General features: G+C 45.3%; 1 protein-coding gene across 1 annotated transcript in view; it reads right to left on the bottom strand.

Moving 5' to 3' along the window:
- The window catches only part of CCDC63 (coiled-coil domain containing 63), a 35,047-nt gene extending 24,154 nt beyond the window's left edge, over positions 1-10,893 (bottom strand). The window contains exons 1-2 of the mRNA XM_040250730.1: positions 10,724-10,893; positions 5,720-5,909 (exon numbers count right to left, since the gene is read on the bottom strand). Of these exons, the coding sequence (XP_040106664.1) occupies positions 5,720-5,909; positions 10,724-10,782 (249 nt within the window). The 5' untranslated portion in view covers positions 10,783-10,893. The remainder of the gene's footprint in view (positions 1-5,719; positions 5,910-10,723) is intronic.
- Between the last annotated feature and the right edge of the window lie 4,517 nt (positions 10,894-15,410).

The raw sequence follows: 15,410 nt of genomic DNA, 5'->3' as shown, positions 1-15,410 counted from the left end.
GCCAACTTTTTCACTCTCCTCTTTCACTTTCATCAAGAGGCTTTTTAGTTCTTCTTCACTTTCTGCCATAAGGGTGGTGTCATCTGCATATCTGAGGTTATTGATATTTCTCCTGGCAATCTTTATTCCAGCTTGTGTTTCTTCCAGTCCAGCGTTTCTCATGATGTACTCTGCATATAAGTTAAATAAGCAGGGTGACAATATACAGTCTTGACGTACTCTTTTTCCTATTTGGAACCAGTCTGTTGTTCCATGTCCAGTTCTAACTGTTGCTTCCCGACTTGCACACAGATTTCTCAAGAGGCAGGTCAGGTGGTCTGGTATTCCCATCTCTTTCAGAATTTTCCACAGTTTCTTGTGATCCACACAGTCAAAGGCTTTGGCATAATCAATAAAGCAGAAATAGATGTTTTTCTGGAACTCTCTTGCTTTTTCCATGATCCAGCGGATGTTGGCAATTTGGTCTCTGGTTCCTCTGCCTTTTCTAAAACCAGCTTGAACATCTGGAAGTTCACAGTTCACGAACTGCTGAAGCCTGGCTTGGAGAATTTTGAGCATTACTTTACTAGCATGTGAGACGAGTGCAATTGTGTGGTAGTTTGAGCATTCTTTGGCATTGCCTTTCTTTGGGATTGGAATGAAAACTGACCTTTTCTAGTCCTGTGGCCACTGCTGAGTTTTCCAAATTTGCTGGCATATTGAGTGCAGCACTGTCACAACATCATCTTTCAGGATTTCAAACAGCTCCATTGGAATTCCATCACCTCCACTAGCTTTGTTCGTAGTGATGCTTTCTAAGGCCCACTTGACTTCACATTCCAGGATGTCTGGCTCTAGATGAGTGATCACACCATCGTGATTATCTAGGTCGTGAAGATCTTTTTTGTACAGTTCTTCCATGTATTCTTGCCACCTCTTCTTAATATCTTCTGCTTCTGTTAGGTCCATACCATTTCTGTCCTTTATTGAGCCCATCTTTGCATGAAATGTTCCCTTGGTATCTCTAATTTTCTTGAAGAGATCTCTAGTCTTTCCCATTCTGTTCTTTTCCTCTATTTCTTTGCATTGATCGCTGAAGAAGGCTTTCTTATCTCTTCTTACTATTCTCTGGAACTCTGCATTCAGATGCGTTTATCTTTCCTTTTCTCCTTTGCTTTTCACCTCTCTTCTTTTCACAGCTATTTGTAAGGCCTCCCCAGACAGCCATTTTGCTTTTTTGCATTTCTTTTTCTTGGGGATGGTCTTGCTCCCTGTCTCCTGTACAATGTCATGAACCTCCGTCCATAGTTTATCAGGCACTCTATCAGATCTAGTCCCTTAAATCTATTTCTCACTTCCACTGTATAATCATAAGGGATTTGATTTAGGTCATACCTGAATGCTCTAGCGGTTTTCCCTACTTTCTTCAATTTGAGTCTGAATTTGGTAATAAGGAGTTCATGATCTGAGCCACAGTCAGCTCCTGGTCTTGTTTTTGTTGACGGTATAGAGCTTCTCCATCTTTGGCTGCAAAAAATATAATCAGTCTGATTTTGGTCTTGACCATCTGGTGATGTCCATGTGTAGTCTTCTCTTGTGTTGTTGGAAGAGGGTGTTTGCTATGACCAGTGCATTTTCTTGGCAAAACTCTATTAGTCTTTGCCCTGCTTCATTCCGCATTCCAAGGCCAAATTTGCCTGTTACTCCAGGTGTTTCTTGACTTCCTACTTTTGCATTCCAGTCCCCTATAATGAAAAGGACATCTTTTTTGGGTGTTAGTTCTAAAAGGTCTTGTAGGTCTTCATAAAACCGTTCAACTTCAGCTTCTTCAGCATTACTGGTTGGGACATAGACTTGGATAACCATGATATTGAATGGTTTGCCTTGGAGACGAACAGAGATCATTCTGTTGTTTTTGAGATTGCATCCAAGTACTGCATTTCGGACTCTTTTGTTGACCATGATGGCTACTCCATTTCTTCTGAGGGATTCCTGCCCACAGTAGTAGATATAATGGTCATCTGAGTTAAATTCACCCATTCCAGTCCATTTTAGTTCGCTGATTCCTAGAATGTTGACGTTTACTCTTGCCATCTCTTGTTTGACCACTTCCAATTTGCCTTGATTCATGGACCTGACATTCCAGGTTCCTATGCAATATTGCTATTTACAGCTTCAGACCTTGCTTCTATCACCAGTCACATCCACAGCTGGGTATCGTTTTTGCTTTGGCTCCATCCCTTCATTCTTTCTGGAGTTACTTCTCCACTGATCTCCAGTAGCATATTGGGCACCTACTGACCTGGGGAGCTCCTCTTTCAGTATCCTATCATTTTGCCTTTTCATACTGTTCATGGGGTTCTCAAGGCAAGAATACTGATACAGATACCCCTCATCCAACGTAAGGAGCAGCAGCTGTGCTTTGCTGGAGAAGCGGTGAAGAGATACTCCGCGCCCAAGGTAAGAGAAACCCAAGTAAAATGGTAGGTGTTGCAAGAGGGCATCAGAGGGCAGACACACTGAAACCATACTCACAGAAAACTAGTCAGTCTAATCACACTAGGACCACAGCCTTGTCTAACTCAATGAAACCAAGCCATGCCCACGGGGCAACCCAAGACAGGTGGGTCATGGTGGAGAGATCTGACAGAATGTGGTCCACTGGAGAAGGGAATAGCTCATGTATATTATACCATTATACAAGATGGCTATTTGGCAGGCCATCTTGTAACCATGAGGCCAAGAGAGTCACAGAGAAAAATAAAAATCCATCATTGTAGAGCTGCTAAGCCATCCCTAGGATGGTCTATTTCCAGTAAAACATCTTATTATGTGAGAAAAATAAACCTCTATTTTCCCAGCTGCTTCCAGTCAGGAATTGCATTACTTGTAGCCCAACACATTTCTCAAGCAAGATAGTGGTTCAGAAGATCAGACATCAAGGGAACCAGTGGATCTCACATAAAACTGGCAAGGTATAGAAATGCTGCTTAGGACTGACATCAGCCAAGTTTTGGACTTTAGCTGGAACACACTGTCTCTCTCCCCTACAAATTCCCTCACAGCAAAATCAAATTGCTTCCTCAGTGCTGACAAAGTCAGGTTCAAGTCAAGCCAGGTTCCTTTTCCACTTGGCTCTCCTTTCCTGTTCTATGCACAAGGCAACATCCTCGACACAAACCCACTCCAGCTCTCTTCTGATATAAAACAAATGACTTGTTTTGATTTATGGGAGGGTACCCTCCTCCCCCATATATCAGGTGTGGCCTCTGCAGCTCTGAAGGGCTGCCTGTCCCTGCCTGAGCTGACCCCTAGAGTCCTCAGGCTCCAGCTCCTTGCCAAAGGAAGTTATGGCATCAGCTCTTGTGACTAAATTCAGATCTGTATTCCCTTTGGCACCTTTATGTCAGACACTGCTTTTGTGATGCTGAAAGTAATTAGGCTTCAACCCAATGGGAGACATTACCCAAAGCCTGTAGCTGAAGGGGAAATGCATTGCCTACACACGATGCCCAGCAGGAAGGCATCAGCTTATTAATTATTCTGTGAGGCCAAGCAGGGCCCAGTGGTATCCTTGCCTCCAGTGACCCCTTGAAAGGACAAAGTTCTGGGCACTGTGTGGTGGACACAGCAGGAGGGGATCCTGGGAGCTGGGATGGAATTAGACCAAGAAGGTTTTTGTGCTGGGCAGTGAGTGCCATACTCTTTGGAGGATTAGCAAACTAAATCGCCTTTTCTAATGTTTCTGAGAATCCACATTCCTGTTTGTTTTTTCAATTTTTCTTTGTTCACTTTTTAAAGCATTTTTTTTTCCTTTGATGTGCACCATTTTAAAAATCTTTATTGAATTTGTTACAATATTATGGTTTGCTTTTCTTTTAATGTTTTGGTTTTTTGACCACAAGGCATGTGGGATTTTAGCTCTCCAACCAGGGATCGAACCTGCACCGTCTGCATTGGAAAGCGAAGTCTTAATCATTGGATCACCAGGGAAGTTCCCTCTTTGTTCACGTTTATTGCCTTCTTCTCATACATTCATATATTCATTCATTCACTCATTCATCAATGTTTATCAAACCACCGCTTGATGCCAGACAACAGGGGTATGACAGTATCCAAGATAGAGTGGCCTCTGCCCTCAGTGAACCTACAGGCTAGGACTGGAAACAACCCAGGAAGCATGTTGAGTCCTAAGAGAGGGGTGATAGAAGATAATTTGGACACACACAGAAGGGGCACATAGCAGAGAAAAATGAAGAGACAACTATCCTGCATAAACAGCATTTGAGCTGAGACCCAAAGGATGAATAAGACTCCTGCACGCAGAGAGGATGGGGCCCAGCACTCCAGGCAAAGGGAACAGCATGTGCAAAGGCAGAGATGAGAGACAACAGTGTGGGTCCATAAAGGCAGCCAGTGTGGATGGAGCACAGAGGACAAGGGAGGTGGGGGTATTTACTCCAGGTTCCAGAGTGCCCTACTTCTCTGAGTACCCTGACTGAGTGTGCAATTTGTTCCTGGCCAGGAACCTAATACCAGGGGGACATACTTTAAACTGGATAGAGGCCATAGAGAAGGCCTCCCTGAGACCTGAGAAAGTCACCTTTAGGCTGAGAAACAGAGAAAGCAATGGTAACCCACTCCAGTACTCTTGCCTGGAATACCCCATGGACGGAGGAGCCTGCAGTCCATGGGGTCTCCAAGAGTCGGACATGACGGAGCAACTTCACTTTCACTTTCCACGTTCATGCATTGGAGAAGGAAATGGCAACCCACTCCAGTGTTCTTGCCTGGAGAATCCCAGGGACGGGGGAGCCTGGTGGGCTGCCATCTATGGGGTCGCACAGAATTGGACACGACTGAAGTAACTTAGCAGCAGCAGCAGGCTGAGAAAAAGATAAGCAACTAGGGTGAGGCATTTGGGGGCAGCATACACAAAGGCCCTGAGGTGAGAAAAGACAGCATTATTTAGCATTGGGTGGTGGGGGAAGGCTTTTGCAGCTGGAGTGAGAAGACTTCAGAAAGGAATAACATGGGATGAGCCTAGAAGGGTAGGCAGGGGCTAGATCACATATGGGACTTTCAAACCACAGTAAGGGATGAATGCTGTCCAGCAAATGTCTCTAGCTCTTTGTTTTCTGGACCCATAAGGACTGCACTTCCTAGGCCCTTTTGTGAATGGGTAGAGTTGACTATTTTTGGATGGGTATGGGCACTGGGGGTATTTATGGGTTTTGTAGACTGTCTTGAATCAATGGGTCATGAGCAGACGTGACACACTGGCGCACTCAATTGCCAGGGTAAGACCCTCAGGATCTCACTTTTTTCTACCACAACCCCTGGCAATGTCCAAGATGGGGGCTATCCCATCAGCCTGGCCCCAGGATGAGAGGATTTAAGAGCCCCTAGCCCATCCACCATAGATCATAAATCATGTACGAAAAAGAAACCTTTGTTGTTTTAAACCACTGAGTTGGGGAGAGGGAGTGTTTGTTACTGCAGCATACCTAACCTCTCCTGACTGATAAGTCAGGATTTGGGCATTTATTCTAAGTGTAATAGGGAGGCACTGGAGACCACAGTGGGAAATGGATCAATGGAACTGAGAGATTAGGGGTTACAATGGTGGTAGAGACAGGTTTAGAAAAGCCAGCAGGGCAGGGTATGGTGGGGAGTAGCCCTCCCCTACTCCTTCCCCTTGCTCAGTGTTCTGGTTAACCCTTTAAGAGAAAGACCACACCTTCTCATCCAGTTCAGCCAACAGCAGCTTCATTGATTTAATCAGGGCCTCGTAGTCCTCCTTAGTTTGCAGCAGGAAACGCAGTTCCAGGTAGTTTTTCTCATTGAGGTCCAGGTTCCTGGAGGACTTGATGAGATTCAAAAGCAGGGTGATCTCCTCCTGCTCCTCCTGCAGCGTCTTGATCTTCTTGCTGGTGGGAAAGCAGCACATGATTAACCCTGAACCCTTGGCTTTGCCTGGATTGGACACTCCAGGCCCCTTGACCCTGAAAAGAGACTCAGAGGGGTACGTCCCAACCCAGCGAGTTGGAAGGAACTCACACAAGGTCTCTAGTCCAGGTCCTGAACTTACATCACCTCTGATCCAGTTCACTGCAACTTCCACTTCTCTGCACCCTTCTCTGAATGATACCTTTTTTTTTTCCCCCTCAGAACAATTTGCAGCTGTGCCTGTCAAAACCCATTACCTAGACATGGTGGGAGCCCCCAAGTTTTCTTTTGTCAGCAGCTCACTGGCATCTGTGTGATTTTGCAGACCTTCTTTTCCAGCTTTCCAGCCAATTATCTCTGGTAATGACAGGCAAACCCATCAGACAGGATCTTTCGACTGTGCATCAACACAGAGCTGCACAGGAACCTCTAACCCCCACCAGCTCCTCTATTTGGGGGCTAATGATTTAAGAAATTGGCTAACATGAGTCTTCTTTCTCTCCCTTGTCTACTCTGGAGAAGAGAGGGGGTCAAGGATGTGGGCAAATGGAGATTTTGAAAAGAAAAGAAGGCTTGAGTGACTGCACAGCAATTGAACAATGTGAAATGGCACAAAGGCCGAATTTCTTGCAAAGTCCTTGCAGCCTATTCCCACTGTTCAGTGCGATTTGCAGGCTTGCTGCCTCAATGCCCTTTGGAAGCTTGGAGAAATGAAGCATTTCAGGTCCCAACCCAGGACCTACTGAATCAAAATCTGCTTTGCAACAAGATCCTCAAGTGAATTCTATGCACTTTAAAGTTTTGGAAGCACCACTCTAGAATAGTAAAGAACATTCAAGGGCAAAGGGTCTGCAAAGACTTTTCTATAAATGGTTCAGTTCAGTTCAGTTCAGTCGCTCAGTTGTGTCCGACTCTTTGCGACCCCATGAATCGCAGCACGCCAGGCCTCCCTGTCCATCACCATCTCCTGGAGTTCACTCAGACTCACGTCCATCGAGTCTGTGATGCCATCCAGCCATCTCATCCTCTGTCGTCCCCTTCTCCTCCTGCCCCCAATCCCTCCCAGCATCAGAGTCTTTTCTAATAAGTCAACTCTTCGCATGAGGTGACCAAAGTACTGGAGTTTCAGCTTTAGCATCATTCCCTCCAAAGAAATCCCAGGGCTGATCTCCTTCAGAATGGAGTGGTTGGATCTCCTTGCAGTCCAAGGGACTCTCAAGAGTCTTCTCCAACACCACAGTTCAAAAGCATCAATTCTTCGGCGCTCAGCTTTCTTCACAGTCCAACTCTCACATCCATACATGACCACAGGAAAAACCATAGCCTTGACTAGATGGACCTTGGCAAATAATGTCTCTGCTTTTGAATATGCTATCTAGGTTGGTCATAACTTTTCCTCCAAGGAGTAAGCGTCTTCTAATTTCATGGCTGAAGTCACCATCTGCAGTGATTTTGGAGCCCAAAAAATTAAAGTCTGACACTGTTTCCGCTGTTTCCCCATCTACTTCCCATGAAGTGATGGGACCAGATGCCATGATCTTCGTTTTCTGAATGTTGAGCTTTAAGCCAACTTTTTCACTTTCCACTTTCACTTTCATCAAGAGGCTTTTTAGTTCCTCTTCACTTTCTGCCATAAGGGTGGTGTCATCTGCATATCTGAGGTTATTAATATTTCTCCCAGCAATCTTGATTCCAGCTTATGATTCTTCCAGCCCAGCATTTCTCATGATGTACTCTGCATATAAGTTAAATAAGCAGGGTGACAATATACAGCCTTGACATACTCCTTTACCTATTTGGAACCAGTCTATTGTTCCATGTCCAGTTCTAACTGTTGCTTCCTGACCTGCATATAGGTTTCTCAAGAGGCAGGTCAGGTGGTCTGGTATTCCCATCTCTTTCAGAATTTTCCACAGTTGATTGTGATCCACACAGTCAAAGGCTTTGGCATAGTCAATAAAGCAGTTCCATGTTTTTCTGGAACTCTCTTGCTTTTTCCATGATCCAGTGGATGTTGGCAATTTGGTCTCTGGTTCCTCTGCCTTTTCTAAAACCAGCTTGAATATCTGGTTCACGAATTGCTGAAGCCTGGCTTGGAGAATTTTGAGCATTACTTTACTAGCCTGAGATGAGTGCAATTGTGAGGTAGTTTGAGCATTCTTTGGCATTGCCTTTCTTTGTGACTGGAATGAAAACTGACCTTTACCAGTCCTGTGGCCACTGCTGAGTTTTCCAAATTTGCTGGCATATTGAGTGCAGCACCTTTCACAGCACGGTAAAGAGTAAATATTTTAGGTTGTGTGGACCAGAGGACCTCTGTTGCATCTACTCAACAGAGCAACCATATGAAACACAAAAATGAATAGGTGTGGCTATGTGCCAATAAAACTTCATAAAAACAGGCAGCCAGTAAGACTTGGCTCATTAGCCACTACTGCTCTAAAGCAGCACTGGCCAGTAGATTATTTTGCAGTGACGGAAATGTTCTCTAGTTGCTCTGTCTGATGGCATTCACCAGGCACATGTGGCTACTGAGCACCTGAAATGTGGCTGATGAAACTGAAGAACTGAATTTCTAATTTTATTTATTGTAACTAATTACCAATGTAAATGGCCACATGCTGCTAGGGACCACCAGAGAGCACACCTAGTTCTAGAGCTCTTGTCTTCTAAACTTGGCCCTTGGGACTTCTCTGCCCCTCTTAAGCCCCTCATGGGAGGGGTCTTTGTAAAGGTACAGAGAAAAAAGAGAGAGAGCAGGATAATCCATCAAAGATTATCACCAGGCTTTCAGGGCGTAGTGAGGTCAGAAAAAAGCAAAAGGAAGGTTTGTCCATCTTTAGGCAGGGCTGAGACTGCAGTGAGGGGAGTGAGATGCTTCAAAAATTAAGGAGATCTTCACTCTCAGGGTAGTATAGGTACAAGGTCAGCACTGGGGAAAAGCACTTCCTTAAATATTGTACCCTAACTACCTCACTTACCTCAATCCAGTTTTCCTCCTATTTTAGGGTGTTTATGTCTATTCTTTCACTCCCCTCCCCTGCTTCAGTTCCATCACAGTGAAACCAGATCAAATGGACTGGGGTAGGGTAGAGCAGGATGCAAAAGAGTAAGAAAGATTCAAGAAAAACTGAAGACACACCAGGAAGTAGGCATTCCCTGATGCCCACACCAAGGACAGACTGAATCAAGATCACCAGGAACAGAAGTGCAGGCTACGGACTGCACAGCCCAAGGGAGCACCATCTACTTGAAAACATATCGCCGATTTGCTGATTTATTGTACTTTTCTGAGAGATAGTTCAGTTCAGTTCAGTTGCTCAGTCATGTTCGACTCTTTGCGACCCCATGAACCACCGCACGCCAGGCCTCCCTGTCCATCACTAACTCCCGGAGTCCACCCAAACCCATGTCCATCGAATCAGTGATGCCATCCAGCCATCTCATCCTCTGTTGTCCCCTTCTCCTCCTGCCTTCAATCTTTCCCAGCATCAGGGTCTTTTCAAATGAGTCAGCTCTTCGCATCAGGTGGCCAAAGTATTGGAGTTTCAGCTTCAGCATCAGTCTTTCCAATGAATATTCAGGACTGATCTCCTTCAGGATGGACTGGTTGGATCTCCTTGCAGTCCAAGGGACTCTCAAGAGTCTTCTCCAACACCACAGTTCAAAAGCATCAATTCTTCGGCGCTCAGCTTTCTTTATAGTCCAACTCTCACTTTCATACATGACCATTGGAAAAACCATAGCCTTGACTAGATGGACTTTTGTTGACAAAGTAACGTCTCTGCTTTTCAATATCCTGTCTAGGTTGGTCATAACTTTTCTTCCAAGGAGTAAGCATCTTTGGTCGTGTTTTAACAAAATCTCTACATAACAATGATGTTTCCAACAGATGGCAGTAAAGAATCTTGAAAAAAGGGTGCCTTTTTCTAATTCACATAGTGATCTCATGTTGACCAACAGTGGCTCTGAGTAAGCCAACCCTTGGAAAATCTAAAGAACTCCTCTAGCCTCTGAACTTCACACATCATCTAACAGTCAAATTTTCTTTCTAATAAGAGACAGTTACTGCCTGTATAAACATTTTAGATGTAGTTAAGGAATCACCTCTCCTTGGACGGAATCTAAGAATGCCTGTTTAATGTTTGCTTCTTCAAACCCCGAGAATACCTTTCTGTTGCCCAAGGAAAACTATACATAATTTCTCGGGCAACTCCATTTCAAATATTCAGTCTTGAAGATCCCAAAAGGTCACACAAACAGGAAATGTCCTTTGGGGTATCCACTGCTGGGTGATTTCCCCTTCTCTGGGAACTCCCCACCTGCACTGCTAGAACTGCTGGGGATACCCAGAGCTATTTTCCGTCCTATAGTTCAACCCCCAGACCACAGCTGATTGGGCCAGAAGCAGACACCAGACCCAAGCTGAGACAATCAGATTCTCCCTATCCTGAGAATTCTGGGATGGATTCTCAGAATTCTGGAATTAAGGACAGTCTCTCTGTGTGGCCCTTGGTAGCTCAAGAATTGGAGGAAGCCATCTCCCACCAGCCACAGATGAGATCAAGAAAAGGAACAAACACATGTGATGAAAGAAACAATGGCTTCTAGTTTGGGTCCTTCCCTGAAACATGGGTGCTCTGCTCCTCTTGAGGTCCCCAAGACACCCTCAACTCTGAGAATATATCTCCTTTCCCCAATGAAGCTATCCCAAATGGGTCCATGCCCCAGAGGCCACATCAGAAGGCAAGCCCCATGAAACCAAAACCCCAAATTTTCTCTGACCATCACTTACTGCTGGTTCGTGATCTTCTGCTGGGAGCGGAAGTTAAAGGACTTCCGACTGTCCACCATCTTCCGGAACTGTTGCCTCAGCTTCCGAAGCTCCCCCTCAACCAGCTGCCCTTTGGTCTTCTCTGAAAGTTCCTGGGAACTTTCAGGGTCTTTTCTCCTGTGCTTCTTTTGGGTGAGACAGGGTGGGTATTAAGCAACAGGTTAGGTGACTAGAAAAGCCCACATTTCAACTCAAGGATGGAGGGCAAGAAGGGTGCTTGGGGCAGAGCTAGAGTTGAAAGACCACCCTTGGGTGATGTCAACTGCTTGTGTGTTACATGGAAAACCTGCCCTGGGTTGCTGAGGTGGAGAGGAAGCTGGGCCTCATTATTACATACTGAAGAGGTGGCCTTGCTGTGTGACCTTGGGTGAGTCACTTAACATCTGAGTCTCCAGTCTTTCATCGATAAAATGGGTGCACACAGATTTGCTGTCAAGATTCCATAAGCTAATATGTGTTTAGTGGACAGCACAATGCCTAACCCCACAGTAAATCCTCTCTATATAGGAGCTATTACCCACCGTTGGCATCTTGAAGGAATTGTGCTTCTCCTCTCCTCAGACACCGTACCCAAGGGAGGTCAAAGCCAGCAAGTGCTCCTCTCTCTCTCTGCAATGCCCTGTCCAGAGTGGCAAAACAAGGAAAACTTGTGAACCACCCCTGCTGGTGGGGCCAGACCCAGCAGCACCCTCTCCCTCCTCCCACAGTTTGGCACCAGAGGAGGACACGACAGATGGCTGCCCGGGTGTGAGAAGAGGCTTTTTTTTTAAGCAATGTTTTCCTGAAACCTGTTCCTCTCACAATTTATTATTAGGAGCCAGGCAGATGGTTCTGGCATGTTGGTACCCTCTTGCTCCCTGTGTTCCCAAAGAAGAGGGGCAAAATGGCATCAAGGCAGTGTGTCCTCTGATGGGGTTACATCGAAATTCACCCAGCTTCAGCTGTGAGGATAACCTCCCCTCACTTTTAAAAGCAGGAGCCAGTGGTACTGAGAGGCATTAGGTATTCAGAGGCGGGAACAATGCTAACCCTATGAACCCCATGGGGCTGTAAGATCCACTGCACCCCAACTTCCCGACTTCAGGAACTAAATTCCTAAACTAGAAACTCTGAGCTCCGCCACCCACTGAAGGGTCCTACAGTGCAGTGGTTTAAAGCATTGCTGTATCAACCATCAAATCTCAGCAAAAATTCCCTCCTTGGCCACTTGTTAACTTTGGACAAGTCATTTCAGGTTTCTGGGCCTTGGTTTCCTCATCTGGAAAATAGGAGAAATTCTAGAAGCCATTTCAGGTTGTTCAGCATGCAAGGCACTAAACCAGGCACAAAGTAAGAACGCAGTAAATGGTGTGTGGGTCTTTTCATATGATGACAGTTCAGCATAAAATATATTTATGTGGGCTTATGGGGCATCCAGCATTCCTCTGCCTCCTGTAGCAATACCTGGAATTTCCAGTAGGAAGCCACACCCTCCCTCACTCCTGGTCATTTCCAGATTGGAACCTGTGACCCTGGATGGGCCAATCATAGTGCCAGACCCCTGGCTAATCTGCATAATCTCAAGGCCCTGGCCTGAGTGATCAATTCCGTGATAGGTCATGACCCCAAGCAGAGTAAATGGTGGAATTTAAGCTTGCACATTCAGGAAGAGAGAAATTGTTTCCTGCTGCACTTTAACCTATGTGAATGAGGTTGCGAGTGGCTGGCAACTCTTCAGGGAGCCTAAGAATAAAGCTATCTTGGAGGACAGAAGTCAAACTCAAGAGAAATTTGACCTTGGGGGAATCATCTGAGGCCCTGGATATAGCCAAGCCTGAAGATACTCTAGGTCATGTCCAATTACATGAATCAGCATATTCACTTAAAATAATCCAAGATGAGTTTTCTGTTGCTTGCAACCAAATGAGTTCTCATGCCTGAAGTAAGTAAATCTCTTTAGCACACAAATTAAGAGGCTGCTTCTGCTGCTAAGTTGCTTCAGTCGTGTCCAACTCTGTGCGACCCCATAGACAGCAGCCCACCAGGCTCCCCCGTCCCTGGGATTCTCCAGGCAAGAACACTGGAGTGGGTTGCCATTTCCTTCTCTGAAACTAAGAGGCTACCGTGTGCTAAATATTGTAGGGAATTCAGGTGTAAGTCAATCTTCAAGGTGCTATGAACCCTGCCCTAGGTAAAACAGAGGGAAAAGGTGCACAAAGAAGATGATTTTCAATTTGGGTTTTGAAGGATTAATAGGAGTTCACCATGCAGAGAAGAAAAGTGGGGAAGAAATTGGGGGTAAAGAGAACTGCCTGGGCAAAGGCTGAGCAGCAAGTGAATAAAAGGAGTGTTCAGAGACAGGTGTGTGCTCTAGTAAAGATCGCAGCACCCACTGGGAAGAGCCAAGAGGTTTGGAAAAGCCAGGATGTTCCTTAAAAGCAGGGATGTAAGAAGATCAGCCTTTAAGAGATGAGGTAATTGTCTCCCAACAACCACTTCTCCTTCATGAAGAACTGTTGCCACGGTAGCTGCCTGACCAGGGCTTATACTTCCCAACTCCTCCTGAATCCATGCAGGCCTATGAATTCTCACCCATGGATGTGAGCAGAGAGATGTGTCCCTTCCAGACCATGACTTTACGACATAGATGTGACATTTCCATCTTCTCTTCCCCACTCTGACATTTATGGGAAGTGCAACTACAGATGGGCAGAGCCACAAGACAGGTCCCCTAAACCAACTTGTGGAAGAAGTCACCTGCCAACCATGAACATCCTCATTGGACTGTTACCAAAAAAAGAAATTAATTTCTATTATGTTAAGCCAATGAAATGTGGGAATATCTTGGTTATAGAAGCTAGCTATAGAGCTAGCATGACTCTTAGAACAGCCTAAGTTCTTCTTAACAGGACTCTGATTTTGTCCCTCCTCAGTGTGCCCAGTTCTAGAGGATGAATCATGATTGGTTCCCACTAAGCCTAGTAATCCTATTTCCCTTTGTCAATGATTGGTCAAAAGATGAGCATGTGACCCAGATCTGGCCAATGAGACTTCAGAAGTCTATTCCTATTCCTTTATGACAAAAAGAGCTTGTCCATATTCCCCTTTCTTTTGCTTTTGGAAATTATTGTGAGAGAATGATAATTGGTGCTGGAGCAACCGTCCTGTGACCATGAGGAGAAATATCACTGTCACACTAAAGAGAGCTAAGAAGAAATATGGGGGGGAATTTAGGTCCTCACTGACACTGTTTGCCACTGCCCCATTCTTAGAACAGCCTACCTCTTGGCTTCTTGTTAAGTGAAAGAGTTAAGTGTCACTGCTGTTTAAGGTATCCTTATCAAGTATTTTCTTCATTGCAGCCTACAGCACTCCTGCCTTACATGACACACCACCTTGAAAATGATTCTCTAGCTGCTGGGTGACAAGACAGTAGTGACTGAGACTATTGGACCTTTGACATTTCCCTAATATGTTCTAGGGGGTTTCTAGAGGGTTTGGAGACTAACTGAATTTTGGTAATTCACAGCTGAAGGAAAATATCTATTTCTGGAAATTTTCCACTGACAGGGAAGTAAAGACTAAAGTTCTATAGCTTGTTTATTTTTGGAAGAGCCCTCAAGGTAGGCCTAGAGGATTTATTAGACTGAAAAGATTTGGGTAAAGGATACTCACTTTAGGACCTCTTTAAATTATAGAATTTTGTACAGCTCCAATTTCATATGGTCCAGGAGCTTTTCTATATCTAAAGACTTTTGATCCTAAGTGGATCTATAATGCACCTTTCTAAAAGTATGACTAAAGGATATCTGACATTCACTGACAATGTGATTTCTCTCTCTGATCTTCAGTCTCCTCATCTGTCAAATGGAGACACCCACATGCTCAGTACAAAATAATGTATATAAAGCTCTTTGTGCAGAGCCTAGCACATAATAGGTGCCTGATGAATGTAACTTGTCTGTGAATCATGATTTTTAAGCCCTTGAGCTAATTGGTTGTGTGTTTCCCCCCAAGAACTGGAGACTCCATCATCTTCTACCTTTTTGCTGATACACACACACACACACACACACACACACACACACACAGAGAGAGAGAACCAGGCTCCTCCTGGGACACTGGCTTTTTTCCAGCTTCTAGACGCCAACACAGACCTTTCTGTGCCCTCTGGGCTGGGCCCACTCTGTTCCCTGGGAAGAGATCCACCCTCATTCACACAGCTGGGACTTCAGAGAGCCCTGCAGGGTGTCCTGGCCCCTGGCACACCACCCTTTTGGTCAGGGTTCTCAAACTCAAGGCCCACAGGGCAAATTCAACCTGCCTTCAGTTCTGGTTAGCAGGCAGTGTTTTAAAATGTGAATGTGGGTCATGCTCTCTCTCTCCTGGCTACAGGCTCTATTCCTCCCCATTGCCTAACTCCTCCTCCCCTCAATTCCCGCATTTCCTGTATTGGGAGCCAGCAAGAATCTGAGTATGCACTTCTTGGGAGGAATCTCAAAGCTGCCCATGCGGTGGAAAGTGTTAGGAAATCCACAGGTCCGGGTCAGGGAGCATCATGAAAGTGCCTCCAGCTCCCTATACCTCAGTCTACCCACTACAGTATCTGTAATCCTGGGCACATGATTAGCTCTTAGCAAATACTATTGGAATGAATGAAGTCTCCTAG

The sequence above is a fragment of the Oryx dammah genome, unplaced genomic scaffold, assembly GCF_014754425.2.
Source record: "Oryx dammah isolate SB20612 unplaced genomic scaffold, SCBI_Odam_1.1 HiC_scaffold_12, whole genome shotgun sequence".
Taxonomy (NCBI): Eukaryota; Metazoa; Chordata; class Mammalia; order Artiodactyla; family Bovidae; genus Oryx; species Oryx dammah.
Note: the sequence above shows the minus strand (reverse complement) of the source record. Positions and strands in the feature narration are given on the sequence as shown.